General features: G+C 35.0%; 1 protein-coding gene across 19 annotated transcripts in view; it reads right to left on the bottom strand.

Moving 5' to 3' along the window:
• rarga (retinoic acid receptor gamma a) overlaps positions 1-27840 on the bottom strand; it is a 174832-nt gene that overhangs the window by 54138 nt on the left and 92854 nt on the right. For all 19 annotated transcript variants that reach the window (XM_087305066.1, XM_087305075.1, XM_087305077.1 and 16 more), the window contains one exon: positions 25323-25607. In XM_087305066.1, coding sequence (XP_087161192.1) covers positions 25323-25491 — 169 coding nt within the window. In that variant the 5' untranslated portion in view covers positions 25492-25607. The remainder of the gene's footprint in view (positions 1-25322; positions 25608-27840) is intronic.

Genomic DNA, 27840 nt, shown 5'->3' with positions numbered 1-27840 from the left:
ATACCTCCATCACACACATGCAATCAGTACTACATGATCCCAAAAAATAAAGCCCAATGAAATAAATGGCTCAGTCAGCGTCAGTGCCAATGGCTTTCACTCAGTGAACAGCTGGGGAGTGGACGGAGCCATACCAGGGTTCAAGTCAAGCAAACAGCTGAACACAATGCCAGGAGCAACAGAGGTGCCTCGCCTCATCCATCTTCACCCCTCCCCACCCCCGCCAGCCCGCTGGTAGTGGTACGTCCCAGCCGCCTAAGAAAAGACACCATTTCCTGTCAATCGGGCTCTCTATAAACACATACTGGCCTTCCTTCCAAATGCACTCGCAATCTCCCACTCGGCGGTGGTGCTGCTTTTCATTTTCCCAAACCCCCTTTTGCTTTTTCACACTTGGAAAGAAACAAAGAGTCCTTCTCCGAGCACGTCGGGGCATGCGCTGAGAATGGTATTCATTAGGCTGTTTATTGATCTTGTGGCTCTTGACTTTGTTATGGTTCTCATTTATTTTCTTTAGGCGACCCTCGTAGACACAGACAGGAAGAAGGAGTGAGAGAGAGAGAGAGAATATGAGTGGAGGAGTGAGAGAGAGAGAGAGAGAGAGAAAGAGAGAGAGAGAGAGTTGGGTAGTTTAATGGCCCTTTTGTTTAAGCGAACTGTAAAGTACATCAATTGTAACAGCGAGGTTCTTCATGTAATTGTTGTGTCATAAAGGCTGAGTGTGACAAAAGAACAAACAAAAAGAACAGATCCGAAAGTGCAAAGCAGGAAGCTAGGAATTCTAATAAAATCTGAGGCCTTTTCAAGGTGGAGAAAAACTTTTATAAATGCAGAAAAATATGCCAACTATGCAGCATTTGTGTGTGTTTTTTATGGGAATGTGTGGTGTATTGGACTAAAGAAACACTTTGCACAGTCAATATTAAATACATAAAAATGTAAAATATCATTTTAAAACTAATATGCAGTGAAGACATAAAGGCAAAAATGTACGGTTATATACGCATCTCCTTGCCAATCTAGTCTTTATTGACTCTTTAAAATCCTATGATTATTAAAGAGTGCTTTGCTTTTATTTTCCAGTTGAAGTAGTTAAATACAAGAATTTTCAAGGTATCATTTGCTTTTATATTGCAGATTAAAAGTGTGCCTATGAAGGCTTGTAGATTGATTTTTGATTTGAAAATTATGACACTTTCAGAAATAAAAGTACAAAACAAAAGGTACACTACCACTTACTGTAGGCATGGGCCAATTTAGTTTCATGACAGTATGATAACCTTGGATAAAAATATTCCGGTCTTACGGTATTGTTGTACTGCTCGAAAATAAGTTCTTTTAAAATGTCTGGTTTAAAAAAAACATACATTTTTCCACCATTAAATACAATATATTTTATTTTAGGAGACATTTCAAATGTTTTGGAGCAGTAAACATGTCAGGCTAAATAATTAAAATAAATCATTGACTTTTGCTTTCTTCATTAGTTTCAAAAACACAGATAAAACACATATAAAAAAAACTTACATATACCTTAGAAAATTTTGGTGGTTTTAAAACCTTGACTTTTTCAAACTGAGGTAAACCTTGAAACCGGTTATCTACTACCAATACCACTACTGCCTACTACCATATAAGAGGTACACATAGGTATAAAATCTCCACATAGGTACCTTAATGAAACATTTTTTTTTACTTTTAAGGGACCCTGAGGTCCACATTTGTACCTCTAAGGTGCATTTTTACATGAATGTATTATATCATATTATTCTGAGGATGGCAGACCTTTTTTTCAGTAAATCTTAAAACTATTTTCATCTTTTACCAAAACTACACTTCTAACTCTTGAAATTAGATATTGCAGTACTGCTAACATGGTTGGCTCCTGAGTGATGAACTGATTGTTTTGCTTCTAAAAGTATAAAATTGTTTGTATACTGTCTTTCAGAAACTGTCTTAACTCTGCTATTTCTTCTTTAAACTAATCTTTAAAGGATTTTAAAAATATTTAATATTTTGTACTTTAAAAAACCTGCAAACACATTTGTCTTTTTTTTTTTTGAGTTTTTAAAGCAATGCTAATTTCAAACGAATATCCAGTGTCACTTCTCATGTGAATTATTTTTTTTTTTAATAAAAGATTGATTAAGGAACATGCTTTATTCGTAAAAAAATTATAAAAATACTTTAATTATTCAAAAGCGATCAGTGTGTGCATTCTTTTACAAATAATATTTATAACAAATTATTCTGACGATGACAGATCTTTTTTCAGTAAATCTTAAAACTATTCTCATCTCTTTCCACAACTTCACTTCTAACTCTTGAAATTAGATATTGCAGTACTGCTAACATGGTTGGCTCCTGAGTGATGAACTGGTTGTTTTTCTTCCAATTGTATAAAATGTCTGTACACTGTCATTCAGAAACTGCCCTGACTCTGCTATTTCTTCTCAAAACTAATCTTTGATTAAATTTTAAAAGAATTTATAGTTTGTACTGAAGAGCATTTTTTCGAGTCATTAAAACAATGCATCATTTACAATTTTACATCTAATGTTTTGCTTTAATTATACAGACACAATCTGAAACATTCATTTAACCATCATAGTAAATTATTCAGTTGCAAAAATGCAAATATGTGCATTTCCCTATAGATGAATGAAGTATATAAATGCATCCTGATGATGCCAGACTTTCTCTTCAGTTCCAACTCAAACACGCAGTCACCTTCCTTCTCATCTTTTACCACAGCAATACTTCTAACTCTTGAAATTCAATGTAACAGAAGTGCTAAAATGCATGGCTCTGATTTCTTTTACTTCTTAATATATAGAAGCATCTGTGCACCTTCAATCACAAACCGAAACTCTGCAATTTCTTCTCTCCGCCTGAAAATCTTTTGTTAGAATCTGTTCCTTATAGTCTGAGGGCGAAGAAGAAAAAAAAAAGAGTTGACTTGGACATTTAATCCAACTTCATAGTGCTGACCCAAGTTCCTCCCCCTCCCTCCTATCCCCGTCCAAGGAGGTTGAACTCCAGAAGAAATCCCCACTGGGCCACTAACTTTCCCCCCAACTTATCCTGCTCACCCTCCCTCGCTCCTTCTCTCTCTCTCTCTGGAGCTCAAGCTATTCTCCATCACTCTCCACCACCTCTGCTTCACTCCCTCGCTTTCCCTCCTTTTCCTTCTGTTTTCAAACTTAGACTCGTCCAGCCCTGCTACACTTTTTAAACAACCCAGAGGAACATCTTTAAAGACGGATTTGTTTTCGCTCCGTCTTAAAGGCCTCTCTCTCTCTCTCTCTCTTGCTCTCTCGCCATTCCCTCCTTCCTGTCATGTGACAAAATTGCGATGACAAACAGAGCCAGAACTGCTGGAAATCCATCTCACTTAGCTGGCCTGCTGTCATCTCTGCTTTCAGGCCAGACGAGCCGCTCCAGATGAGCCGATCTCAGGCGTCCAGTCACGGAGACCAGGCTCAGAATCAGGTTTAACTGCTGAATGACTCACCGATGCGGACCTCAGATAGCAGACGTATGCATTCGAGATATTAGCCAGGACTGCTTTGACTGTGTGTTTGTGTGTGGTCTTTGAGGGAATGATGAATCACTCTTTAATATCTCAATTGTTTCTTCTAGACAGCACTGAGATTGAATGGATGACGAATGAAGAGGGCAAATACAAATAGGCATAACTTAAACCACAAATAAATACTGGCATCCTGCTTATTGTGCTTTTAATGAATACACACAATACAGTGTGTGTGTGTGTGTGTGTGTATATATATATATATATATATATATATATATATATATATATATATATATATATATATATATATATATATATATGCATGCAGTGGTCCCTCGCTATAACGCCGTTCACTTTCTAACACCTTGCAGTGCGATGAGCTCTGCATCCTGATTAGTGCATTGGGTTTTGCATCTTGACAGGCTATAGACGATTGTCAATCAATCTCCTCCGTGCCATGTCTCCTGTACAGTACAGAATGCGTTCAGCTTGCCAAATTTACCTAAATCTCAGATTGCTAGCAGTGTGACTCTGAAGTGCTGTACTGTAAGTTTTTTCCCCACAATGTTGATGAAATGTTCTGCACCATCAATGGCACCTGCGGTAGCACCCAGTTCCCAAAAGGCAGAGAAAGATGCTAACCATTGCACAAAAAGCTGAAGTTACACGGCTGTAGGGTGTTATTACGGAATAAATAAATGAAGATCAAGTGGTTTTGATCTTTGGTTTCATTCTATAATACTGGACTTATTTATTTATTTTTTTTACAAAGGTTTAAACTTTGAGAGTTTTTAAACGAAAAATGTGAAAATGTTAATGCCTGTCTGAGAAAAGTTTATAAAGTGTGTAGTAAAGGGTTTTACAACTTTAAAACAACTATAATAAGTTAAAAAAATAAAGCGGACTAGCGGATTTTGCCAATTGCGAGTTATTTTTAGAATGTAACTATATATATAAATATATATATACACAGTGCATCCAGAAAGCATTCATAGCGCTTCACTTTTTTCACAATTTTTTGTTACAGCCTTACTCCAAAATAGATTAATTTATTTCCTCAAAATTTTACACACAATAACCCCAATAATGGGTCATCTCCATAAACTCCAACTGGTTCAGAACCATGCAGCTCGTGTCATCTCTAGGACCCCATCTCACGAGCATGTCACACCACTCCTCTATCAGCTTCACTGGCTTCCAGTAAAGTATCGTACTGATTTTAAAATATTACTTCTAACTTTCAAGGCACTTCATAATCTCGCTCCTCAATATTTCACTGAACTTCTCCATATCTACACCCCTTCTCGTACCCTTAGATCAGCCAACAACTCAACCCTGGTACCATCTCGCTCTTGACTGAGCACAATGGGAGACAGATCTTTTAGCTCTATGGCTCCTTGGCTATGGAACTCACATCCTTTAGATCTAAGAAGCAGTGATAGTCTTCACACTTTAAAATCCCGCCTAAAGACCCATCTTTTTAAGCAAGCTTTTACTTAACATTTTTTTATAATGTTTTTATTATGTGCTTTTAAATTCACTATTGTGTTTTAACTTGTTTAGTCAATGATTGTTTTTAGTAATGTTTAATTTGTTTTAGAATGTCTGCTGATGCTTATTGTAAGGCGACCTTGGGTGTCTAAAAACGCACCTTTAACAAATAAAATGAATTATTATTATTATTATTATAATGACAATGTCAAAAAAGATTTTTTGAAATTGTTGCGAATTTATTAAAAATAAAAAACCTGAAAAATCACAGTTAGCATTGTTGCATCACAGCAAAAAGGTTTCTGGTTCGACTCCCGGCTGGGTCAGTTGGTTTTCCTCTGGGTGCTCTGGTTTCCCCAGTCAAAAGTCACGTGCTATAGGCGAATTAAATAAACTAAATTGTCTGTAGTGTATGTGTGTGTGGGTGTTTCCCAGTACTGGGTTTCAGCTGGAAGGGCATCTGCTGTGTAAAACAGATGCTAGATAATTGGTGGTTCATTCCGTTGTGGCGACCCTTGATGAATAAAGGGACTAACTCGAAGGAAAATGATAGATGAATAAACGAATGTTCAGGTGTAGTAGGTGACTTCTAGCTAAAATCTTTTCTTCAGAAGGACACTATAGAAAACTTTCAGTTTAATCTGGTCTTTGGTGATACATATAGGCCCAGTTTCACAAACAGGGCTTAGGTTAAGCCAGGACTAGGCCTTAGTTAAATTAGGCTATTTAAGACACATGGCCTTAGAAAAATGGCCTCAGAAAAATATTACTGGTGTGCACCTGGAGACAAAAAAATGACACTGACATATTTTAAGACTAGAGTTGAGACAGCTTAAACATGCTATTTAATCTTGACTAGCCTTAAACCTTGTTTGTGAAACCGGGGGATAAAGTTATTCTACATCTTTGATGACTTAGCAAATTACCATCATTTGTTTTTCATGTCATTTGAAATATCCCTTTAAATACAGATATTCATACAAAACGGATTATGCCAAAACATATGTACAGTAAACAAACAAGAAAATGAGAGTATTAATAATCAGAAAGTTGTTTAATTATAAAACGAACACAATTTCAGCTGTAAAGCAGCTCTAAATAGACAATAGTGTCATTAAGCAGCTGAATTTAGTGATTCAGTTGGTTCACTGAAAGCATCATTAAGCTCTTGAAAGTTCATAGAGTTCATTATGAAGCAAACTCAGCTCAACTATAAAGCAGAAGATAATGGTGTCATAATTTAGCACAGTTTAGCTAAAGTGTTATTCTCATCCGTTCAGTGTCAGTTCTGTCACACGGATGATATTAAGTGTATTTTGAACTGTAATTCAAATTCTAAATATCTGCTTTTGTACTCCACAGATCAAATTAAGTCAAACAGGTTTGAAGGGTGAGTAAATGATGATAGATTATTGATTTCTGGATGAACTAGCTCTTTAAATGAAACATAATTATGACTCCTGAGCAAGCTCTGAGCAAGAAAATTTCCCCCGGGGCCTGAAATGTTTATAGGAAGGATTGATTGAGCATGCATTGCCTATTCTGCTGTTTTTTTTCTTCTTCTTCTTTACATCTGCGGACCATGTTGTACAGTTCAGGAAGTTTGCGCAGATTGTAAGCAATAGAGAGTCATGTGTTTCTGTGTGTGTGGATGTGTCCAGACAGATTGCCGGTGATGACAGAGACACAGAACACCGCTTCATTGCGGCTCCGTCTGCACACACACACGCCTCAGATTACCACAACTAGTCCTTGTAGCTCCCTCAGGGAACAGTCAGATGTTGACACACATATGCATACCAGTCAAACACACTTTTTGAGTCATGAAACACACACCTTCAGCACACAAGAAACACTCTGCGATGTTCAATCACAACAGCATATGCTGCGCAAAAGAATGCATGTTTCAACACACTGAGGCATCCCAGAATTCCCGGTATATGAGCCTCAACATCCATGTCTCTACACAAAAAAAGGTTCAATTTATTACTAATTAAAGATAAATATAAAAATGTTTTGATTTAATAAATGATTAGAATTAAATAATAGCTTCTTTATTTATGTATACAGTTGAAGTGAGATTTATTAGCCCCCCTGTATATATTTCCCCAATTTCTTTTTAATGGAGAGATTAATTTTTCAACACTTTTCATTTTAAAACATATCAGTTTTAATGATTTATTTCTAAAAGCTGATTGTTTCTTTTAACTTGATGACAGTAAAGAATATTTAACTGGATAGTTATCAGGGTATTCAGCTTAAAGTGCTGTTTAAAGACTTAACTAGGTTAATTAAGTTAATTAGACAAGTTAGGGTACTTAGGCAAGTCATTATATAACAGTGGTTTGTTCTGTAGACTATCAAAATATATATTGTTTAAGGAGGCTAATAATAATGACATTAAAAATGTAACTACTTTTATTCTAGCTAAAATAAGTCTTTCTCCAGAAGAAAAAAATATAGCAGGAAATACTATAAAATATCCCTTTCTCCTTTCTTTTCGGAAAATATATAAAAAAATATATATAATAATAATATTAATTTTGGCTAATTATTTGACTAATAATTTTGACCTCAAGTATATATATAGCTAACAAATAACAATACCTTTTTCAAATTAATTCATTGCTAAAATTTTAATTTAGTAAAATATTTCTAATATTTATTGTTTGGCACGTCACGGTGGCGCAGTGGGTACTCTCTGATTAAACTCATCCTGTGTGATTTATAAGCTTTTTGAGAAATGAGGACATCACCAATGCCCTCATATTTCACCTCCTTTTTGTAATACCTGTGTCATTCCCATGTCATTATACAGATTTGTGTCCTGATATATCACAAAGACACGTACATACACACCGTTAAAGTCAAAATTATTAGCCCCCCTTAGATTTTTTTTTCTTTTTTTAAATATTTCTCAAATGATGTTTAACTGAGAAAGGACATGTTCACAGTATGTCTGATAATATTTTTTCTTCTGGAGAAAGTCTTATTTGTTTTATTTCGGCAAGAATAAAAGAAGTTTTTAAAAACATTTTAAGGTCAATATTATTAGCGACTTTAAGCTATTTTTTTTTCAATAGTCTACAGAACAAACATTGTTTAACAATACTTGCCTAATTACCCTAATTTGCCTAGTTAACCTAATTAACCTAGTTAAGCCTTTAAATGTCACTTTAAGCTGTATAGAAGTGTCTTGAAAAATATCTAATGCAATATTATGTGCTGTCATCATAGCAAAGATAAAACAAATCAGTTATTAGAGGTTAGTTATTAAAACTATGTTTAGAAATGTGTTAAAAATATATTCTCTCTGATAAACAGAAATTGGGAAAAAAACAAACGATGGGGCTAATAATTTAGGGGAGCTAATATATATATATATATATATATATATATATATATATATATATATATATATATATATATATATATATATATATATATATATATATATATATATATATATATATATTTGTCATTTTATAATTTAATTTAATAATTTATTCCTGTGATTTTAAAGATGAATTTTCAGCTTCATTATGTCAGTCTTCAGAGTGACACAATCATTTAGAAGTCACTCTAATATTAATTATTTATTTTAATAATAATAATTATTATTATTATTGGTATTATAATGGATAATGGTAATAGTAATAAAAGCAATAATGACTAGAGTAATAATTGCATTTGAGACTACAAAGAATAAGAAAGCAGTTATTTAAAATTTTACTAAATATTTATCAATTTAACATTTTTTACATTTAATAATGCCATCTTGATGAACAGAATAACTTTGTTTACAATTAAACCGGTAGTTTAATATATATATATATATATATTTATATATATATATATATATATATATATATATATATATATATATATATATATATATATATATATATATATATATATATATATACACACATACATACATATATACATATATACATATATTATATTTTACTCTACATTTTTACTAGTATTATTATTATCAACATCAGTATATGAAAAGCCCATCTCAACACCAGCGCTCGGACATTCATCATGGCGTCCACCTCGAGCAACACCGTACACATGTTCAGCTCTGAGGAGACGTGTAATCTTATCCTGACATCTTACTCGTACACACAATACATCTCCCCGAGAGTCTGGAAGTGTCACTTGAAGCCCAGACCAAAGGGGAAAACAGAGCTAGGAGACAGGCTGTTCCAGTCCTCGCTCGGCCTCCTCGTGTTCTGCACCGCACAAAAAAAAAAAAAGAAACAGTAAAACTTTTCACAAACTTATCAAACTTGGCCATCTCTCAAACAAGCCTTTGCTCTGTCTCTGTGCCTCTCTCTCTTTCTTTCTCTCTCTCACCCCCCACTGTTTCTTTCTCTCTCTTGGCATGCCAGTGTTCTTGCTTCTTTAGCATTCTCATGACTTTTAACATGAGGTATTCAAAACTGGAAAGCACATGTTTTGTAGTTATGATCTTGTCTGTCAAATAGTTAACCGCTCCTCCTATTGACTTTGAAGCCACACCCCTTCAACCAAGCCTCCTCCCCTCATCCACTTGGAAACCCCGCCCATTTTTGGTAGCCATGGTAAAATCCTAATTCTGCATGCGCCCAGTTCTGCCTGTTGCAACAGCTAAAGCTCCGCCCCCTCTCAACGCTTCTCTATTTATCTTCATCTGTCATCGTGCTGAAATGCACTCTTTACCTTTCAATACTCGCGCACACTCTGCACCTCAGCCATAGTCTGGAACGGGGGGATCAAGGAAGGAAATCCACATAGGAGTGGAGGGGCAGAGGAGAGGAAAAGTAATCCGCCGGATTTTAGGGATAGAGTCAGTCGAGCTGAGACTCCATTTGTGAACAATTTGCAAAATTCCCAAACTGAGCCCTTAATGACCTGGCAGATCGAGGCCACTCCTGACTCTGTCTCCTTCTCGGACTGTGCTTACGCCAGCTCTTCTGAAAACAGACATATGTGTGGGAGTCACTCGTGGCCACAATTATTAACAAAGACTTCATGAATTCCCTTTCTCACAAGGGCCTTGCACTGCATTGGTGATTACAGCAATGCAGACGCTGATAGGGAATACAAAGCAGAGGCAATGATGAACAACAAACAGCCGAAGACGTCTGTGTAAACAGTCTCTGTAAGAATGAAATCAGATGTTTACTTTCCTAATGCCAGCTACCAGACTAGTTTGCACAATATTTGCTTGTAATGACCTTGCAAGTTTGATCAAAATATTATATTTTGTTTTTAATCATCAAAATATGAGAAATATAATATACATTACAGGATATGCTTTTCTGCATTGTCCTGAACATTTTATGAATTTTCTTGTCGGCTTAGTCCCTTTATTAATCCGGGGTCGCCACAGCGGAATGAACCGCCAACTTATCCAGCAAGTTTTTATGCAGCGGATGCCCTTCCAGCCACAACCTATCTCTGGGAAACATCCACACACACACATTCATACACTACGGAATACACTACGGACAATTTAGCCTACCCAATTCATCTGTACCACATGTCTTTGGACTGTAAGGGAAACCGGAGCACCCGGAGGAAACCCACGCGAATGCAGGGAGAACATGCAAACTCCACACAGAAAACGCCAACTGAGCCGAGTCTCGAACCAGTGGCCTTCTTGCTGTGAGGCGACAGCACTACCTACTGCGCCACTGCTTCGCATGTCCTGAACATTATATATTATATACTTACAGTGCTCAACATAATTGAGTATACCCCATTTTGAAAATGAATATTTTTATACATTTCTCAGTAAACATAGGCAATGTATTTTGCTGTATTTAAACAAAACATATTTACTAAACATATTTATTGATTAAAATAATATTTTAGTCACAAAACATATTCAGAAATTAAAAGATAAAACAATTAAATTCAAGCAAAATATTGCAAAAAAAAAAAAAAAAGACAACCTACAAAATTACAACTAAATTTTTCCATTTTTTTCATATAAATTTGGCTGTACTAGTTTTTAGACTGTTGAATATATGAATATGTTTTATGTGTCAAAGCACACAAAATCATTACAAATTTCTCTCTTAGAAACAAACGTCCACTGTAAGAAAAAAAATCCATAAAAATATGGTTTAAAAAATGGCAGCTGTGATTGCTCGAATTTTACATGTTAAAAATATGGTATGAATGTACAAATTAAAATAAAATTATGAGAGTCATAAGATGAACCAAAGCTCATCACAAACAACTTTTCCACAAGCAGAGAAGAAGCATAATGATAAATAGAAGGTGCTCAGTGTCATTCAATAAACGTTATATGTCAACATCAGAAATAAAACTCTAATAATCATAACTGAAAGGGAAAAAATAAAAAGAAGCAGAATAATGTCAACAAAAAAGCATATAATTGACAACTCAGGCTCATTCTAAAAAGGTACCGCTATATACATTTTTATACATTTTGCAGATTTGCAGGAAAAAAAAAAAAAAAAAAAAATATATATATATATATATATATATATATATATATATATATATATATATATATATATATATATATATATATATTAAGAATGACTTATTTTAGAGTAATAATCACAATACCGTGAAATTGTTACATTTTTATCCAAGGTTATAATACTGTCATAAACCTATTGGCCCATGCCTAAGTGGTAGTGTACCTTTTGTTTTGTACCTTTATTTCTGAGAGTGTTATAATTTTACAATCAAAAATCAATCCACAAGCTTTCATAGGCACACCTTTAATCTGCAATATAGAAAGCAAATAATACCTTTAAAGTTCTTGTATTTAGCTACTTTAACTGGAAAACAAGAATAAAGGACTCTTTAATAATCACAGGATTTTATAAGAGTCAATAAAGGCTAGATTGGCAAGGAGATATGTGTGATACGTGACCATGACTTTCCGCCTTCATGTCTTCAAAAGCGAGTGTCTGTCAGGTTTCAGGAGGGGAGTGATCCAACAAAATCATCAAATGCAAACTTGTATTCACTTCTGGCTCCATTCTGGCACAAAACGCCCACTGTTCATGATCCAATCAATTCCCACGGGATAAAATCACGTCCCGGCTCACATTTTTTTCCACTTTGAGTATTTTGCTTCAGTCGAAAAATATGCCATATTAAGAAAGTCAAATGTGTTGCGAATAACATTGGTTGTGGACTATAATCTGTCATTTTTCATGGCACCAATTCTTCATCATCTGCTTCCAGCCAAGCTAGACTTAAAAAAAATCAAACAACAAAAGCAAAGGATCGGAAAATTCACAATAAGAATAATAATCATCTAGCAGAACGTCTCAATCTCCGACTGTTTACAGTAGAAGAAAAGAGCTGATGGTGATGAGTGAATGAACGGAGAGGAACCTGGCAGGAAAGCAGAGGTGGAGATGAAAGATGCCGGAGTCTCTGAGGAAATGGAGAAGTGTTCAGACACATGCATCGCTCGCATTTTAATTTGATCCCTCTTGCGCATAAACTCGTGCCAGCTGCTTAGGAAAGCCAACACTTTGACAGGAAAATGTTTCTGTAAATAAATAATTAGACACAATGTAGCGCTTGTGCCTTGGCCTTTTAATGACACAGACACGTTATTTTCCACTTTTTCCAAACACATTTCTTCATCAATGATCCTTTATTCTACGTGTGATCACTTAGGGCTGCATGATTAGGACAAAAATCCTACTTGTTCAATATTTCTCGTGACATTATAATCCCAATGATTCATTTAAAGACTTATAATAGTTTAATGATTACAGAACTAATAGTATTTTCTTTAAAATAATTTATTTACCCTTACCCCTTCTCTTTACCCCTCGTTTTGCAGTAGGGGTGTCCCAATTTCCATAGCTTACAGACATAGGGCTATGAGGAAATCCTAGATAGCCCTTGAAATGGAGATTCTTGTATAGCAGTCCCAAAACATACTGTCACATCAGTCACTCGATGACACTCGAATATCCTGTCAGAAAAGTCTGGTGGCTGGGAATGACCTTTTTACAATGTCCGCTATAATGTTAATATTGTTTTCTTGTGTTTACACAGATGAATATGGCCACGGTGTAAATACACAGCACAGGTCAGATCTTATTGCCACATTATATTGTTATGATAGCATGATATATGCATTCAGTGATTTCCTGAGGATAAATACAAAAAAAATAACGTAGTAGGAATAACTACAGCAGTCACCATCGTCAATCTTATATGAAGCAAGAGATTGCAATGACATATGATGCATGTGCTGTAGTGCTGTCCCATTTCTTTGCGGGGAAATTTGAAGCCCTTCCCCTTTACACTCTGTTTCAAGGGCCAAGGGGAGGGGGAGGGGAAGAGAAAGGGGTAGGATAAAAAATGAAATTGGGATTGGGCCTAAACCAAGGTCCTCTTAGGATTCTAATTAATGTTTCTATTTATTTTAAAATATAAAATAAAATAGTTTGGTAAATTTATCGTTGGCTCATGGTTCTCAATGATATTTAGTTTTTGGCCCTTCATATGAAAAAGTTTGGGCACCCCTGTTTTAGATGTTGAGGTCCTTTGTGATTCATTAAATGCAATTACATTTCTAACAGCACTTTGAGAGTCAAAAAACAGAAACAGGCAACACAAAATTAATACCTGTAGCTCCTGATAATACTTTGAGGTCTTATATGAAATAAAACGAGCAATAAATGAAGTATTATTTACAACATCATTGTCTTAATCTACAGCCCCAATTTAACAATAATTAGACCATATTCACAACTGTATGGAGCACAACCTTACAGTTTATTCATTTTATTTGTTTGTTTTGTTTACAAATCTGCTAAAATCAGCAACAATAAGCTTTTTTAAATACATGACGGAAGAAAAGAGTAAATAATAAAACTGCTTAAACTACAACAACCCTGGTATTTATGCATAACACATGTTTGTCATTATTAAAAAAGCTGAAACTCTGCAAAAAACAGTAAAAATGCCATAATCATCACTTCACTAAGCACCGCAGCTGGAATCGAAATCTTGATTAGTTTCTTTAGATTTATTGTTCAGCCCTAAAAACGAGTGCTCGTCATACAATGTTTCAACTTTACATCTCCCAGAGCTTTCAAATCACTCCGTCATACGCAAATACATCACCAGATATGGCTTCAATTATATAACCCAGAACAAAAGCACTATCACACTGCAGTTGTGCTGTTTTACTGTGTGAAAGCGTGCGACTGTACTGTTTCATTCCTGTGGGGGCAGCGAACAACAAAATGTTTGCCTTTCTCTCTCGATGACAAGCTGGAACAAGCATGCCGTTCTTTCTCATACTACACAAATGCCTTCACACAACAGCTTGGCCCCAGTCACAACAATAAAAAAAGTCCAGCTCGCAAGCCAAAAGGGAACTAATATCACTGATATGTGCGTGGAAAGCACGAGAGAGACAGCTGGGCCGAGCACAGCCCTTGCAGGAGTATTAGATTAGAGCCACACGGTCTCCGTCTGGTTCAAGGAAATGACCAAGCGGCCTTTCAAAACATCCCTCTTAGCGGCTTGGAGCACAAGGCCTCCTTCCCTGATTGGTAAAAGGTTTTCGGGAGCGTTTGGAGGGCTCAGTCGAGATGCTATCACATGGTAAGTGCTGGTAATGGGCTTCCAACTGTTTGTTTGAAGAGCTCCGATAATGACAGGGATCAACTGATAGCAGCTTCTGCACGTAAGACTCCCACACGGAGACTCGCACACAGTGACCGGCGCCCGGCCCCACGTGCACAGCTGCTTTACATATTCAACCGCTGAGCTCCGCAGATGGACGTTTCACCAGCAAAAGTGTTCATTTAGGTTCTTGTTCATGTATTTGTATGAAAGAGAGCCGTTACATACATATTGTTTGCTATATGGAATGCAAAAACTTTGAAACTCAATATCTCAAAATCATTTAGAATGCAGATAGAACGTCAGAATTCCAAGGTGATGAAATATAGCAGAAAATATTAATAAAAAAAAAAGAGATCTGTGAACCCCTCCTTTATGCTGGGCACTATATTTGGTGATATGAATACAATTTCACCAGATGGCTTAATGGCTCTATTTGGAAAGAATTCAGTGATTTAGAACACATGCAAATGCTAAACTTTAACTCTATAATGCAGGGGTCTCAAACTTGCCCCTTTGTTAGACGCTGTGACGGGCGGGAAGTGTAAGGAACTCGCGCCGGCCAGAACCAAGGTAAGCTGTTCCCGCCCTTGCCTGCCACTTAGCTACCTATCTGCAGCCTGCCACCTACCTAGCAACAGCCTGCATCTTATATATATTATAGGTAGATACAGACTGGTACAGACTGATGTGACTGGAGTGGGGTGGGGGTGTTTTATTTATACATATATACGCCTTTTTTTTAGGTGAGGGAATGGAAGTTTTGAGTGAGTTCCCCCACTTTTTTCCCTAGGACTTCAATAAGTCAAAGTACAGGTCTAGACTTAATGATGATCATCTTCAAGCCATACTGAGGGTCTCAACTGCTTCCGCTCTAAAGCCAAATGTGGTTCAGATTTGTGAGAAGAAGCGCTGTCAAGTCTCTGGCAGCAAGAAGTAGGCAAAAGATGCCATGTTCAGAAGAACTGTTCATAATCTTCACTCAATGTTCTATTAATGTTCAGGACACTTCATGTTGAGAAGAAATAATTAAAACTGTTAATAATGACATTTGAGGACTTTTTTTTTGTGAAATCCCTTATGCGGCCCAGCCTCACCCAGACTTTGCCTCCTGCGGCCCCAGGTAAATTGAGTTTGAGACCCCTGCTATAATGGTTAAACTCTGCAATTACATATGTGTTTTAAAGCTCCTGCTTGACCATAATCACGTCTTGACATTTTGATGTTATTATTGTATTATTGATATAATATTGTATTTTCAGAAGTGAGTAGTTAGTGCGTTCCTGCATGACTAGACACCTAATTAATCTTAGGGAAGACCTGTATAATTAGGCTGGTTTCACTTGACACCAAGCGGATACCTGACACTGACCCTGACGAACTGCACACACTGTTATTAGCATGACAAAATGCTGACAAGAACAATTGACAGTTTTGTAAGTTTTGCAATGCAGTGCAGTGAAGTGAAATGAAATAATAAAACTGGCACACTCAGCAGAAGTCTATGTGGCAGCTTTATTATTTTTGCATATAATAAATGTATAATATAAAAGTTTTTCAGTGCAATCTGATGAAATGTAACGGAAAGCAATAAAATAAAAAGCTGCTCCAGAATTTTGCTGTGTGGCCCAGTTTTAGTGTTTTATTATATTTCCGTTTTTAAGGCTTGCAATGGACTGTGAAATAAAATAAAATAATAATAATAATTGCCACTGCTGCACATGTTTTGCTGAGTTTTTTTATTTAATTTATTTTCTCATTTTTCTTTTTCTTTTTCTTTTTTTGCATTTTTCAGTTTTGCAAAAGACAGCTCAACATAATCAAAACATGCTTTTTTAACATTATATTTGCATTTTTAAGATGCAAGATTTTACAGTTTTCACAGTAATGCTATAATATACAATAAGATGTAATATGTATAAAGTGTATAAAGCTGTCAGTTTTATTTGTTTATTATTATTTATTTATTTCATTTTTTTAAATAAAAATGAAATAAAATTATGTAAAATTACATAAATTAAAATTAAATTAAATTAAATTAATAATAATTACTGTTGCACATTTTAATTGTTTTATTATTTTTTTATATTTGTAAGTTTAAGATTTGCAATGCAGATTTGTTTGGAATTGTAATGCTATGTTATGCAATAAAAATGTAATAAATGTATAAAATGTATAAAGCTGTCAGTTTAAAAAAATGTAATTAAATAAAAAATAAATAAATAAAAAAACTAAATAAAATAAAATAAAATAATTGCTTTTGCACATGTTTTGCCTAGTTTTAATTCTATTTATTTTCTTATTTTTTATATTTTTGTTATTGCATTTTTTAAAGTTTCGCAAAAGACTAAACATTGCTAAACATTTATTTCTTCATATTATATTTGTATTTTTAAGACTTACAATGGACTGAAAAATAAAATAAATAAAATAATTGCTGCAGAGTTTTTAATTTTACTCATTTTCTTAGTTTTTATGTTTGCCTTTTTAAGGGTTGCAAAAGACTGCTAAGCAGAATCAAAACAATTTTTTTGATTTCATATTTTTTTTAGATATCAGGCTTGTAATGCTATATGCTATATATAAATAAAAACACTAATAAACTAAAATTAACTAAAATGAACTAATCTAAAATAATAAAAAATAATAAAACTAAATAAAAGTTTTGCAAAAGACAAATCAAAACTTTAAAAAAATTATTCACATTATATTTGCATTTTTAAGATTCTGAATTAAGAACTGGCTTAATAAACTAAAAATGTTACTTTTTATTTGTTCACTTGTAGAGATTTCAAGTTGATATGTAAAATTACATGATGAAATGATTCAGAATGTAACCCCAAAATACTGTGGTCCAAAACCGCCGCTGGTTAAACACATCCCTCACATTCATCACAGAGTTTCTACAATAAATATAAATTAAAATTGATAGGTGTCAAATAAAAATCCCTTTCAACAACAAAAAAAGAGAGAGAAATAAATAATAGTGTCAGCTGTCAAAGTGTGAACGGAGTATTTCTAAGAGTTCTGTGCCAAGTGCACATCTCTGGAAGCTGCTTGAACCTGTCAGTAAATCTGCTTGAACACACCTTTAGGAAAGTTGTCCAAAGCAAGACTGCGTTTCTCTGGGAAATTATACACACCGGTCCAGCGAAGAATGCAGGACTAACGATGCAGGCGCACTCAAACACAGGGCCTTCAGTATGTTGGGCCTTTATGAGCTGGGAATTTTTGCAGTCTAGCCGACAGACCGCTTTGACAACAATGAAGAGGCCTGTTAAACCAACTCCTGCAAAAAAAGCAAAAACAGCACAGGCTGATTGCTGGTGCGCCTTTGTTTCCCCTCGTCTCAGAGCCAGGGATGAGAATGGCCCAGTAAAACAACTTGTGACATGCCTGTCTAAAAAGAATGTCAAACGGCGTCCCCGAAAGCAAATTAGGGCCTCTGTGGGCTCGACTCTCACCCAATTCCTGGCATTTTAGAGGGCCTGTTGCGCTTTTGGATATGCATACAGCCAGAGGAAAGCACACATTTTTTCCAGTTTAAAAGTCAACGTGAAGTCGTTTTTTGGAACTAATCAATTCATCAGTTTCAGGAGAAGGAAAAATAGGGCGGGACTTTATTGAACCAGTACAGGTGCTGTATGTAAGGTTTTGACTCTTCTAAAACATAAAAATATCAGAATATGTTTGCAGATATTTAAGAAGCATGCCAAGTAAACATTCTTGTTAATCTGAAAAACAATGCTGAAGTCAGATATTCTGCTTTGAAAATGTGTTTTACGTGCCGGAACGTCTGACTTTGTTTCAGTTCTTTTAACCCACTGAATGCCAATTTAACAAATTATATTTCAGCACCCCGGGTTGCCTTTGTGGAAAACAATGTATTTCATTATTCAGTCAGAGAGTCTTTTAAAGTATATCTCTCCGAAATGCAACCTCTGGTGGACAGTAGCAGACTCCAAAATGAGATGCAGATTCAGAGTTCCACATGATGGGCTCTATTTTGACGATCCATTCACAAAGCGCAGGGCGCAAAAGCATTAAGGGCGTGTCAGAATCTACTTTTGCTATTTTAAGGACGGAAAAATCTAACAGGGTTGAGCTTATACTCTTAATGAGTTAAAGGTGTGTTTTGAGAATAAACCAAAATGGTAAGGTTTATAATCTATTTACATATTATCTCTCTTAACCATTATTAAATGTAGATGCTGAATCACTGATATGTGTTGCTTAGCGCTGAAGTTCCATTTTAACCAATTCATATTATTTTTAACATCTGAGGTGAACTATCTGCTGCTGCTTTCAAAGCACCCGAAGAAAACACACAATAACTATCTTATTATATATCATTATTTTTTCATGTGCCCCAGTAAATGCTCTGAGATACAATATACTTTATATGCAAGCGTGTTTATTAAGGTGATCCCGTAACAAAGACATTTTTCTCGATGTGCAACCGAACCAGTGCTAGTGAAAGCAATGTAGATTAGAAAAACGCAAACTGAGCATGTGCGCTGAAAAAAAACATACCCGCGCGCCTCACGCACCGGTCCTGTATGACGCTGATGCTCTGCTCCCGGGTTTTGAACATGCATGAAGAAAAAATAGCCGCGCAGCTCACACGCCGCTCAAGCTTTTTGAAACCGCCGTAACAGTTGTTTGTGGAGGTGTCGGCACGCAGTGAGTTTTGCAAGTAGATAGATTTTTTGTAAGAAGCAAAAAGGAGGGATGATGAGTCAGGGAGGTAAATCTTAATAAAGCTAATTCTCAGCCATGAGTCCGGTCTAAGACAACACACAACAAATAATTCTATAAAACATCTTTTTTTGTATTCTATAGAATTGTCTATAGAATCTCATTCTAATAAAATTAATATTCATCCAAAAGATTTCTTTCATTATCATAGCATCACTCCAGTTGTGTCTTTAGGTTGTTTTCCAGTTATATTTAGGATTCATTTCTGTTATTTATTTAGAATAATAATTGTATAATAACAATAATTCTGTTATTTATTTATTTATTTATTTATTTATTCATAATAATATTTATTTATTTTGTTTTATTTAAAAAAAAAATCCTCAAATTCTGTTAAATGGAGAGAAGATTTTTCCAAAACATTTAAACATAAGTTTTACTAGCTCGTTTATAATAATTGATTTATTTTATCTTTGCCATGATTACAGTAAATAAAATTTGACTAGATATTTTTCTAGGCAGGTTAGGGTAATTAGGCAAGTTATTGTGTAACGACTGTTTGTTCAGTAGATTATCGCAAAAAATCAAACTTAAAGGGGCTAACAATATTGACCTTAAAATGTTTTTTTTAATTTAAAACTGCTTGTATTCTAGCCGAAATAAAACAAATAAGACTTTCTCCAGAAGAAAAAAAATATTATCTGACATACTGTGCAAATTTACTTTCTTAGTTAAACATAATTTGGTAAATAATTAAAAAAGAAAAGAAAAATCAAAGAGGAGATATATATATATATATATATATATATATATATATATATATATATATATATATATATATATATATATATATATATATATATATATATATATATATATATATATAATTTTTTTTTTTTTTTTTTTTTTTGAGAGGGAGCTGTGCCCCAGTAGATCTTTATGTCTAGTAACGCCCCTGATCAACACTTGATAACAGATATTCATATCAGCTTTTCCCTACACTGTAGTTGTCTGTTGGATGGAGTGCGTCAATAGAGCCACCATTTTAGTACAGGGTAGGGCTCCTTTGAAATGAATGTGGGATCAAGGTGCAGTGGAGTACTGGCCATCCGGAGCCAAGAACATTTATGCATATCTATGATCTGGAGTTTTCCCCGGTGGTCAGTATGCAAATATTTGGTTTTAAAAATACGAAAATTATAATTGTACATCACTTTTCTACGTTGAAGAATAAGTGATGACACGGGCATTGCCGACAAAGAGCATGTGTTTGTGTGCATGAAACTTGTATTATCCTCCCTCCCTGTTAAATTTAATCTAGTCCATGTTCTGAAACACACCCCATATCCTGCTTTCATTTCTCATACTGATGGAGGGAGTGATTTATTTTTGAAGGAATCCTCGTTATGAACGACTCATTCACTTAGTCGACAATAATACAAGTTTCTGGCACCTCAGCATCTTGTTGTCATATTTCATTTACATTATTTGCTGATCAACAAAAATAGCATAAGCCTAGTATTTAGTGCAAGTTGGCGCTATTTTGCATTATAGTCGGTGCAGTAAGTGACTGTATTATTATCAATAATTGTTGAGCAATAGTTCGTAACATACAAAAACGTTAAAAACTAAATTTTACCTATGAAATGTCATGCCTTTATGCTTCTTGTGTGGTCATTACTAAACCCATACACAGCGCTAAAGTCCAGCATCTTCACATAGGCTCTACTCATGACTAGTGAATTCGAATGACTTTTTTTCCTGGGAGCACTGTACAAATGTGGCGGAGCTTTTGACGCATGCTCAGTGTCCATATGCGATATCTAGTGTATATATCTATGAAAACTAATGCTAATCAACATCTGCCTCCATCAAAAATTTCCATCAAATATTCAAACATTAATTATTCTAATATTTTCAAAGTCGTTTTCAGACAGGTAATTGCTATTCAACCCGTCTGCATACGCCAGGCGGAAAACAAAATGTTCCTCATCTTCATGACCAGGAGACAGAGGCAGCTTGTTTATTGTGTATCAGTCTGTGTGTTTTCGCAGCAGGGTGTGTTCATGGATTCCAGCGCACCAGGATTTCATCTCCAGGTGCTCCATCAGCCCTCCCTCACGCTCTCCTTCTCCCTCTCCCCGTGAACACCTACTGGATTAGATGGGCAGCTGTGAAGGGGAGGGGGGGTGTACTGATTGACATCTAAAAGACTGGAGTGTTGTTCAGACTTGCAGAGGAGTAAAAGAGGCACAGCAGGAGAAGGCGAGTAGTGTGTGTGTGTGCGTGTGCGTGTGCGTGTGTGTGTGTGTGTGTGTGTGTGTGTGTGTGTGTGCGTGTGTTTTGAGGAGGGGGGGAATGCATAGACTTCTGCTTTGTTGTTGCCATCCAAACCCATCACAGATTCTCCCCTCAGGACTGGAGATGAGATTTCAGATGTCTGTGGTTTGTGTTTTCCCCTAAGCTACTGTCTAAACAAGAAAAATCCACAGACTGCTCACATTCTTGCAACACAGTCTGGATCTAAAGAGTCAGTGAGTGTACTACATCTCAGCTAAGAAATAAAGGTGAATATCTTTTGTTGGAAAACTCTTGCAGCTGGTTTGAGAAAGCTGCTATTTTACTGGAATGTAATAAAATGCAGAAAGCTGACGTATTAAGCTGAGCAAAAGTATTTATGCAGGATGAAATATGTGTTAAATGGCTCTTTTCTTCTCTCCCTGGTCTCAGCCATGTGTTGTTTCTCTGTCCTCTCTCATACACACTGATCTTCTGAGGTAAGATGTAAAACAGCGCCCCCTGTGACACTAGATGTAAAATGCTGGACAGTTTCTCTTGAAAAAGCCTCTCTTTGTTTCTCCGGGGAATAAAACTAGCAAACTAGCAAAAACTTGAAAGATTCAGGAACACTGCATTTGTCAATTTCCACTTGCAGCCAAACAAGCTACAAGCAAATGTATTCTACTCATGTCATGTATAATTCACACACTGCAAGCAAAATGTGCAGCATCCATGCAAAGCATACTGCACATATCCCATAATCCCACAGTTCTAGTCTGATGATTGCAATGAAAGCAACATCACTCTTAAATCTGTTTATACAGCTATGGGAAAATGATACTTGAAATTTCTCAGGTTGCCTGGATTTTTAGGTATGGGTTTGAGTCAAATTTTAATGTTTGTTTTGTTTTATACTATAAGGGCTGAGCAAAATGACAAAAATAAAACTCAACAGTCAACTTTATCAAATGAAATAAGTGTAATTACCTCAAAATGTACTGAAAGATAATTCTACTCATTAAAAAAGAGTTTTAAACTCTGAAGTGTTGAAGGTAATGAGTTAATTAAATACCTCATTACTAGCCCCGACAGATGCAATTAAAATCTGTGTGCGCTGAATTCTGCTGATTTTTAGCTCATCATTGATTCTGTTAATTTACTTGTGTAAATGTGTGTAAATTCATACTTATTCAGTTTTTAAATTATTTCCGGTAATATTATTGACTAATATGAAAATATTTATATGATTTATTTACAATACATTTTTTTAAGTAATATTTTCCGTCTTTTAGTAGATATATTATATGAGACTTGCTTTGTTTACCAAATAAAGTGGATCTAATAGAATTTGCATTGTAAAAATTAAATACAAGTTAAAGGGTTACTTTTTATTTCCTATATTAAGGTTTAAGTTATGATTTTCCCAAAATCAAAGTTCTGCACAGAAATAGCAAAAAATGTCAGCAGATTCTATCTGGCCCTAATCATTACTTTAACTTAAATGGAGTAAGTTAACATTACTCATTAGGATTAGCTTTTGAACTTAAATGATTTGTTGCAATCAAAATTGTTTGAGTTAACTTAACGTATTGGGTTTTATAGGGTACATTCATATATATATATATATATATATATATATATATATATATATATATATATATATATATATATATATATATATATATATATACTGGGGGGGTAATAATTAATTAATTATCCTAATTAATTAATTAACTAATTAATAACTCTTACTTCCAACTGTAAAAAATGGCAATGGTGAGGAAAACTAAGATAGTCTTGATGCCTGCAGGCATAGCCATAGAAAGTAAATAAATCAATGAATCTCTGAACATATTTACACTTAAATAAAACAAGACACTTCAAATTACTTAAGCATTATATGGGGTATTATGTATATCATGATATCATACAATATATATCATGGTATTGTACTTTTCTGTGATTTTAATTAATTAAAAAATTTAATATTTTATTATAAAAAAAACTCTATAATATGTTTTTTTTTTTTACTTTAACTAAAATTCAGGGAAATTGTTTGATTATGAATGCAGAAACATTCAATGAACACTAATGAAATACAAAATACTTATCAAAAATGTAATGTTAAATAAAATGCAAAATATAAACACTGTATTTACTCTAAATGCAGTTATTCTTATTGCTGTCTGCATCCCTGTGCTGAATCTTTCTTTTTTCAGGCCATCTACATCATGAACAGTTAAATATTCCCTTACTGTGCAATAAACGTGCAATGCTTTCTTATGTGCATTTGTACACAGCATCCTTATAACTTGTACATTTATAACAAATCTGTGCATATAAGTCATCATCCAGAGCTCTTTTGTCTAATTTCATCTCTGTCTTTTACTAATTGCATCTGTCTAATGTTTGTAGTCTTTTCTCATATTCATTTTTGTGTTGTCACTTGTCACTTTATGTACACTGGAAGCTTCTGGAGCCAAAACAAAAACCTTGTGTGTGTAAAGCACACGGCAATAAAACCGATTCTGATTCTGATTCTGGAGCGTGCTCATCCAAATGACGGAAAATTATTGCCATTAAAAATATATTTTAAGACAATGGAGTTTGACACAAAATAAACTATAGAGCATAATATGGTAGACTTTTATTTCATCCATATGTTATATCATAACGTTGGCAGAATAACAAATGCTTTATTTGTTTACTACTAAATTACTGTCAGAAAATTGGTATTATGAAAATTAGCAGAGCAACAAATGCTATATTAGTAAGCTAAAACATTGGTACTGTGTGGTCTAAAAAAAAATCAATACAGCGCTCAGTTAAACACCATTTTGAAAATGAATATTTTTATTCATTTCTCAGTGAATATGGGTAATATATATTGTAGCATTTAAACAAAACAGATTCACTAAACAGATATATTTATTTAAATAATATTTTAGTCACCAGCAAAATATAGCAAAAAGCTACAAAATTTTTAGATTTTTTTGTTTCTCTCGATTTTTGCTATTTTTGAAAACTTTATTAAGTATTTTCCCCTAACATATACATTTGGGCTACTAATTTTTGAATCATTATTGTAAGTCATTTTGTTAGATAAGCTCCAGATTTGGTTTCGGTACTGACTAAACTAATGTATATGCACAAATATAATGTTGTAAATTATCCTATGGAAAACATTAATTTAAATGAGAGATTTGTGGGGGGTGTACTCATATATGCTGAGCACTGTATCTGTATGTCTGGAATTTCTGTATGCCTAAAATGCTCTAAATGACAATACAGTTATGTGTTGAGCAGAACACATTTATTATGTTATTCTGTAAACTACTGATGACATTTCTCCAAATGGTGAAATAAAAATGTAGTCAGCCTTTTTTTTTTTTTTGCAGTTAGGTTATCAGATCTTTATCAAATAAAACACCTCAACACACTAACCCATACCTAATAAATTCAGAAAATCCAGAGAAAGAATTTTTGAGTGGTCTCTCTTCCCCCACTGCTGCAGGTAATCCAAGATGCTACTTAAAATATTTATTGATTCATAATGCATTCTGTTGCATACGTAACAAGATCATAGCAGTAGCAGCATTGGTAAGAACATTACTCCATTATTCCACCCAGAGCACAGTTTTACTTTAATTAAAGGAATGCAAAAAGGTTGAATACTCACACAGAGCTGCCATTTCTTTGGGAAGGTCCGCCCCAAATCGCCCAAATAGATTGCTATTGGCCAGCAGGTCGAAAGGGGAGTGGCTCCTCATGGAATTGAAGGCAAAGGGGTAGACAGCAGGTGGGAAGCCTGTCATGTGACCCACCTGCCGTTCCCGATTGGTTGCCATGGTGACAGTTGGTTGCCAAAGGCTGGTCGGGCCAGTTGTGTGCTTCAACAGCCTGTGTCACAATGTTGGCAAACTTCACCAATCTGCGTCACGGCTCCGTGTTCACTTGTATGTGCCTGCAGGAGGAAATATATATATAAGTTAAGCATTTGTGAAATTATAAATTGTAAAACAGTTCAGCGAGTCCAAACTCTTCCACCACATACATGAAAAACCACACATTTACTCACGTTCATTTTAAGCATGACTTCAGTACTATACTCATAACACTTGTGACTGCATCAGTTTTGTGAAACAGGTTGAGCTCAAAAGAAGGATTTGATCACGAAGGCCCCTTTTAGGATATGCTGTCATTAACACCAATGTCAATGTCAATGTTATTTATATAGCACTATTTAACACAACCAGAGGTTGAACAATGTGCTGCACAGTACAAATCACAACAGAGAAAAAACAAATATATATATATATATATATATATATATATATATATATATATATATATATATATATATATATATATAATTATAATTATAAAATTATAGCTAAAATAGACCATTTTCACTGATAAAATGGCAAATCAAAGAGGTAAGTTTTCAACCTAGATTTAAAAACAGACAGGGTTGAAACAGATAATACAGAGGAGCAGAGCGTTCCACAACATAGGATCAGCTACTGCGAAGGCACGGTCGACTTAGGGATGCATAACAGTCTCTGGTTTGACGAACGAAGACACTGACCAGGCTGATGCTCAATTAACATGTCTGACAGAAAAGAGGATGCCAGGCCATATAGAGTTTTAAAAACCAAGAAAGGCATTTGGCATTTAAAAAGTGACTCGATAGTGCACAAGCAGACAGTTCAAAGAGCTGAAACTGGTGTAATGTGGTCATGTTTCTTGGTACTTGTTAAAAGCCTTCCAGCAGCATTTTGAACTAATTGTAACCGGGATAAGCTTTTCTGACTAATCCCAAAGTATAATGAGTTACAATAGTCCAATCTAGTGGTAATGAAAGCATGGATTATTTAAAAAAAACAAAAAAAAAAAAAATTTAAGTCGAAGCTTTAAGAAGCAGAATTTGACCACTACATTTATCTGTTTGTCAAAACTCAAGCCATCATACAGAATAACACTCAGATTTTTTTACCCTGGGCTTCATAGAAAAACTTGTCTCGCTTGTCCCCCCTCCCGTCTCCCCCCGACGGCCATTACAATCGGGCCTGGGCACGCTTACGTCATCGATGCTGCGCTAGTCAGTGAGCGCTCTCGCTCAACACAGTGGAGATTTCTCTAGTTATATCGTTTCAGTCGTTTGATATGCAGTGACATGCAGTCAAATATTTCGCCAAACAGTCTTTAGGGATGCGGTGACACGCAGTCAGATATTTTGCCAAACAGATCCGCCACTTTTGACGCTCATAAACAATCATAAAGTCCTCGTGCTGCAGGAATGAGGATGTTTGTTGAAGGTGTGCAGCTGTCATGCAGTGAGGGGTTTGCGTCTTTAATAAACTACGGCAGTTTGCGTTCATTGAACAGTAAGAATGATTAATAAATCCATATGAAACAGTCCCTTAAAAGTCACTTCTCGCTTTCAGTTTCGGGCTTTGGCGTGTATTTTCACTCACACACAAGCATACCGTGCCAAAGCCCAAGTGAACCGCGCTCAGGCCCACCTCTTCCAACCGAGCCAGGGCCGGCCAAGTGAACCGTGTTTGAGCCCGATTCAGCACATTCACACTTCTCAAATGAACTGAGAAACGGGCCTGGACATGGTTCGGATACCATAGTGTGAGTGCATCCTAAGAAGTTTTAGACGTGAATTTTAATTATGGCGTATCCCTAATATATGGTCTAAAAATATATAGCAATATTTCGATATTACTACATAAAAATGTGACAATATGTATCATGATGTAAACGATGATGTGTGATAGAAATTAGAATTAGTTTAATGCCAACCTCAGCATACTGCTTTTATAGGTACAATTAATCCCGCAACTTAAATTCTATCATCGTGTCAGTATCATGACATGCATCAAATCATGACAGTTTATCATTATACATCAATGTACAGTAATATATGACTGGTACATTGTTCAATGTGAAAAGAAGATGTGGAATGACGTGAATAAATGATAACGAGATGTTAATTAAGTTCAAGTTAAGCCAATGAAGGCCTCTCAGAATATTTTGAATGAATCTAGCAGCAGCATTTTGAACCAATTGTAGGCAAGAAATTAGCAGTGTGGTGATAAAAGCATGGACAGCCATATCTAGTGTAGTGAGATTTAAAAAAATGTTTGACTTTGAACAGCAAACAGAGTTGATCAAACTGGAACCAATAA

Source organism: Danio rerio, chromosome 23, assembly GCF_052040795.2.
Source record: "Danio rerio strain M-AB ecotype USA chromosome 23, GRCz13ab, whole genome shotgun sequence".
NCBI classification, from domain to species: Eukaryota; Metazoa; Chordata; class Actinopteri; order Cypriniformes; family Danionidae; genus Danio; species Danio rerio.
The sequence above is the reverse complement of the archived record's forward strand: the minus strand, read 5'-3'. Positions and strand labels throughout refer to the sequence as shown.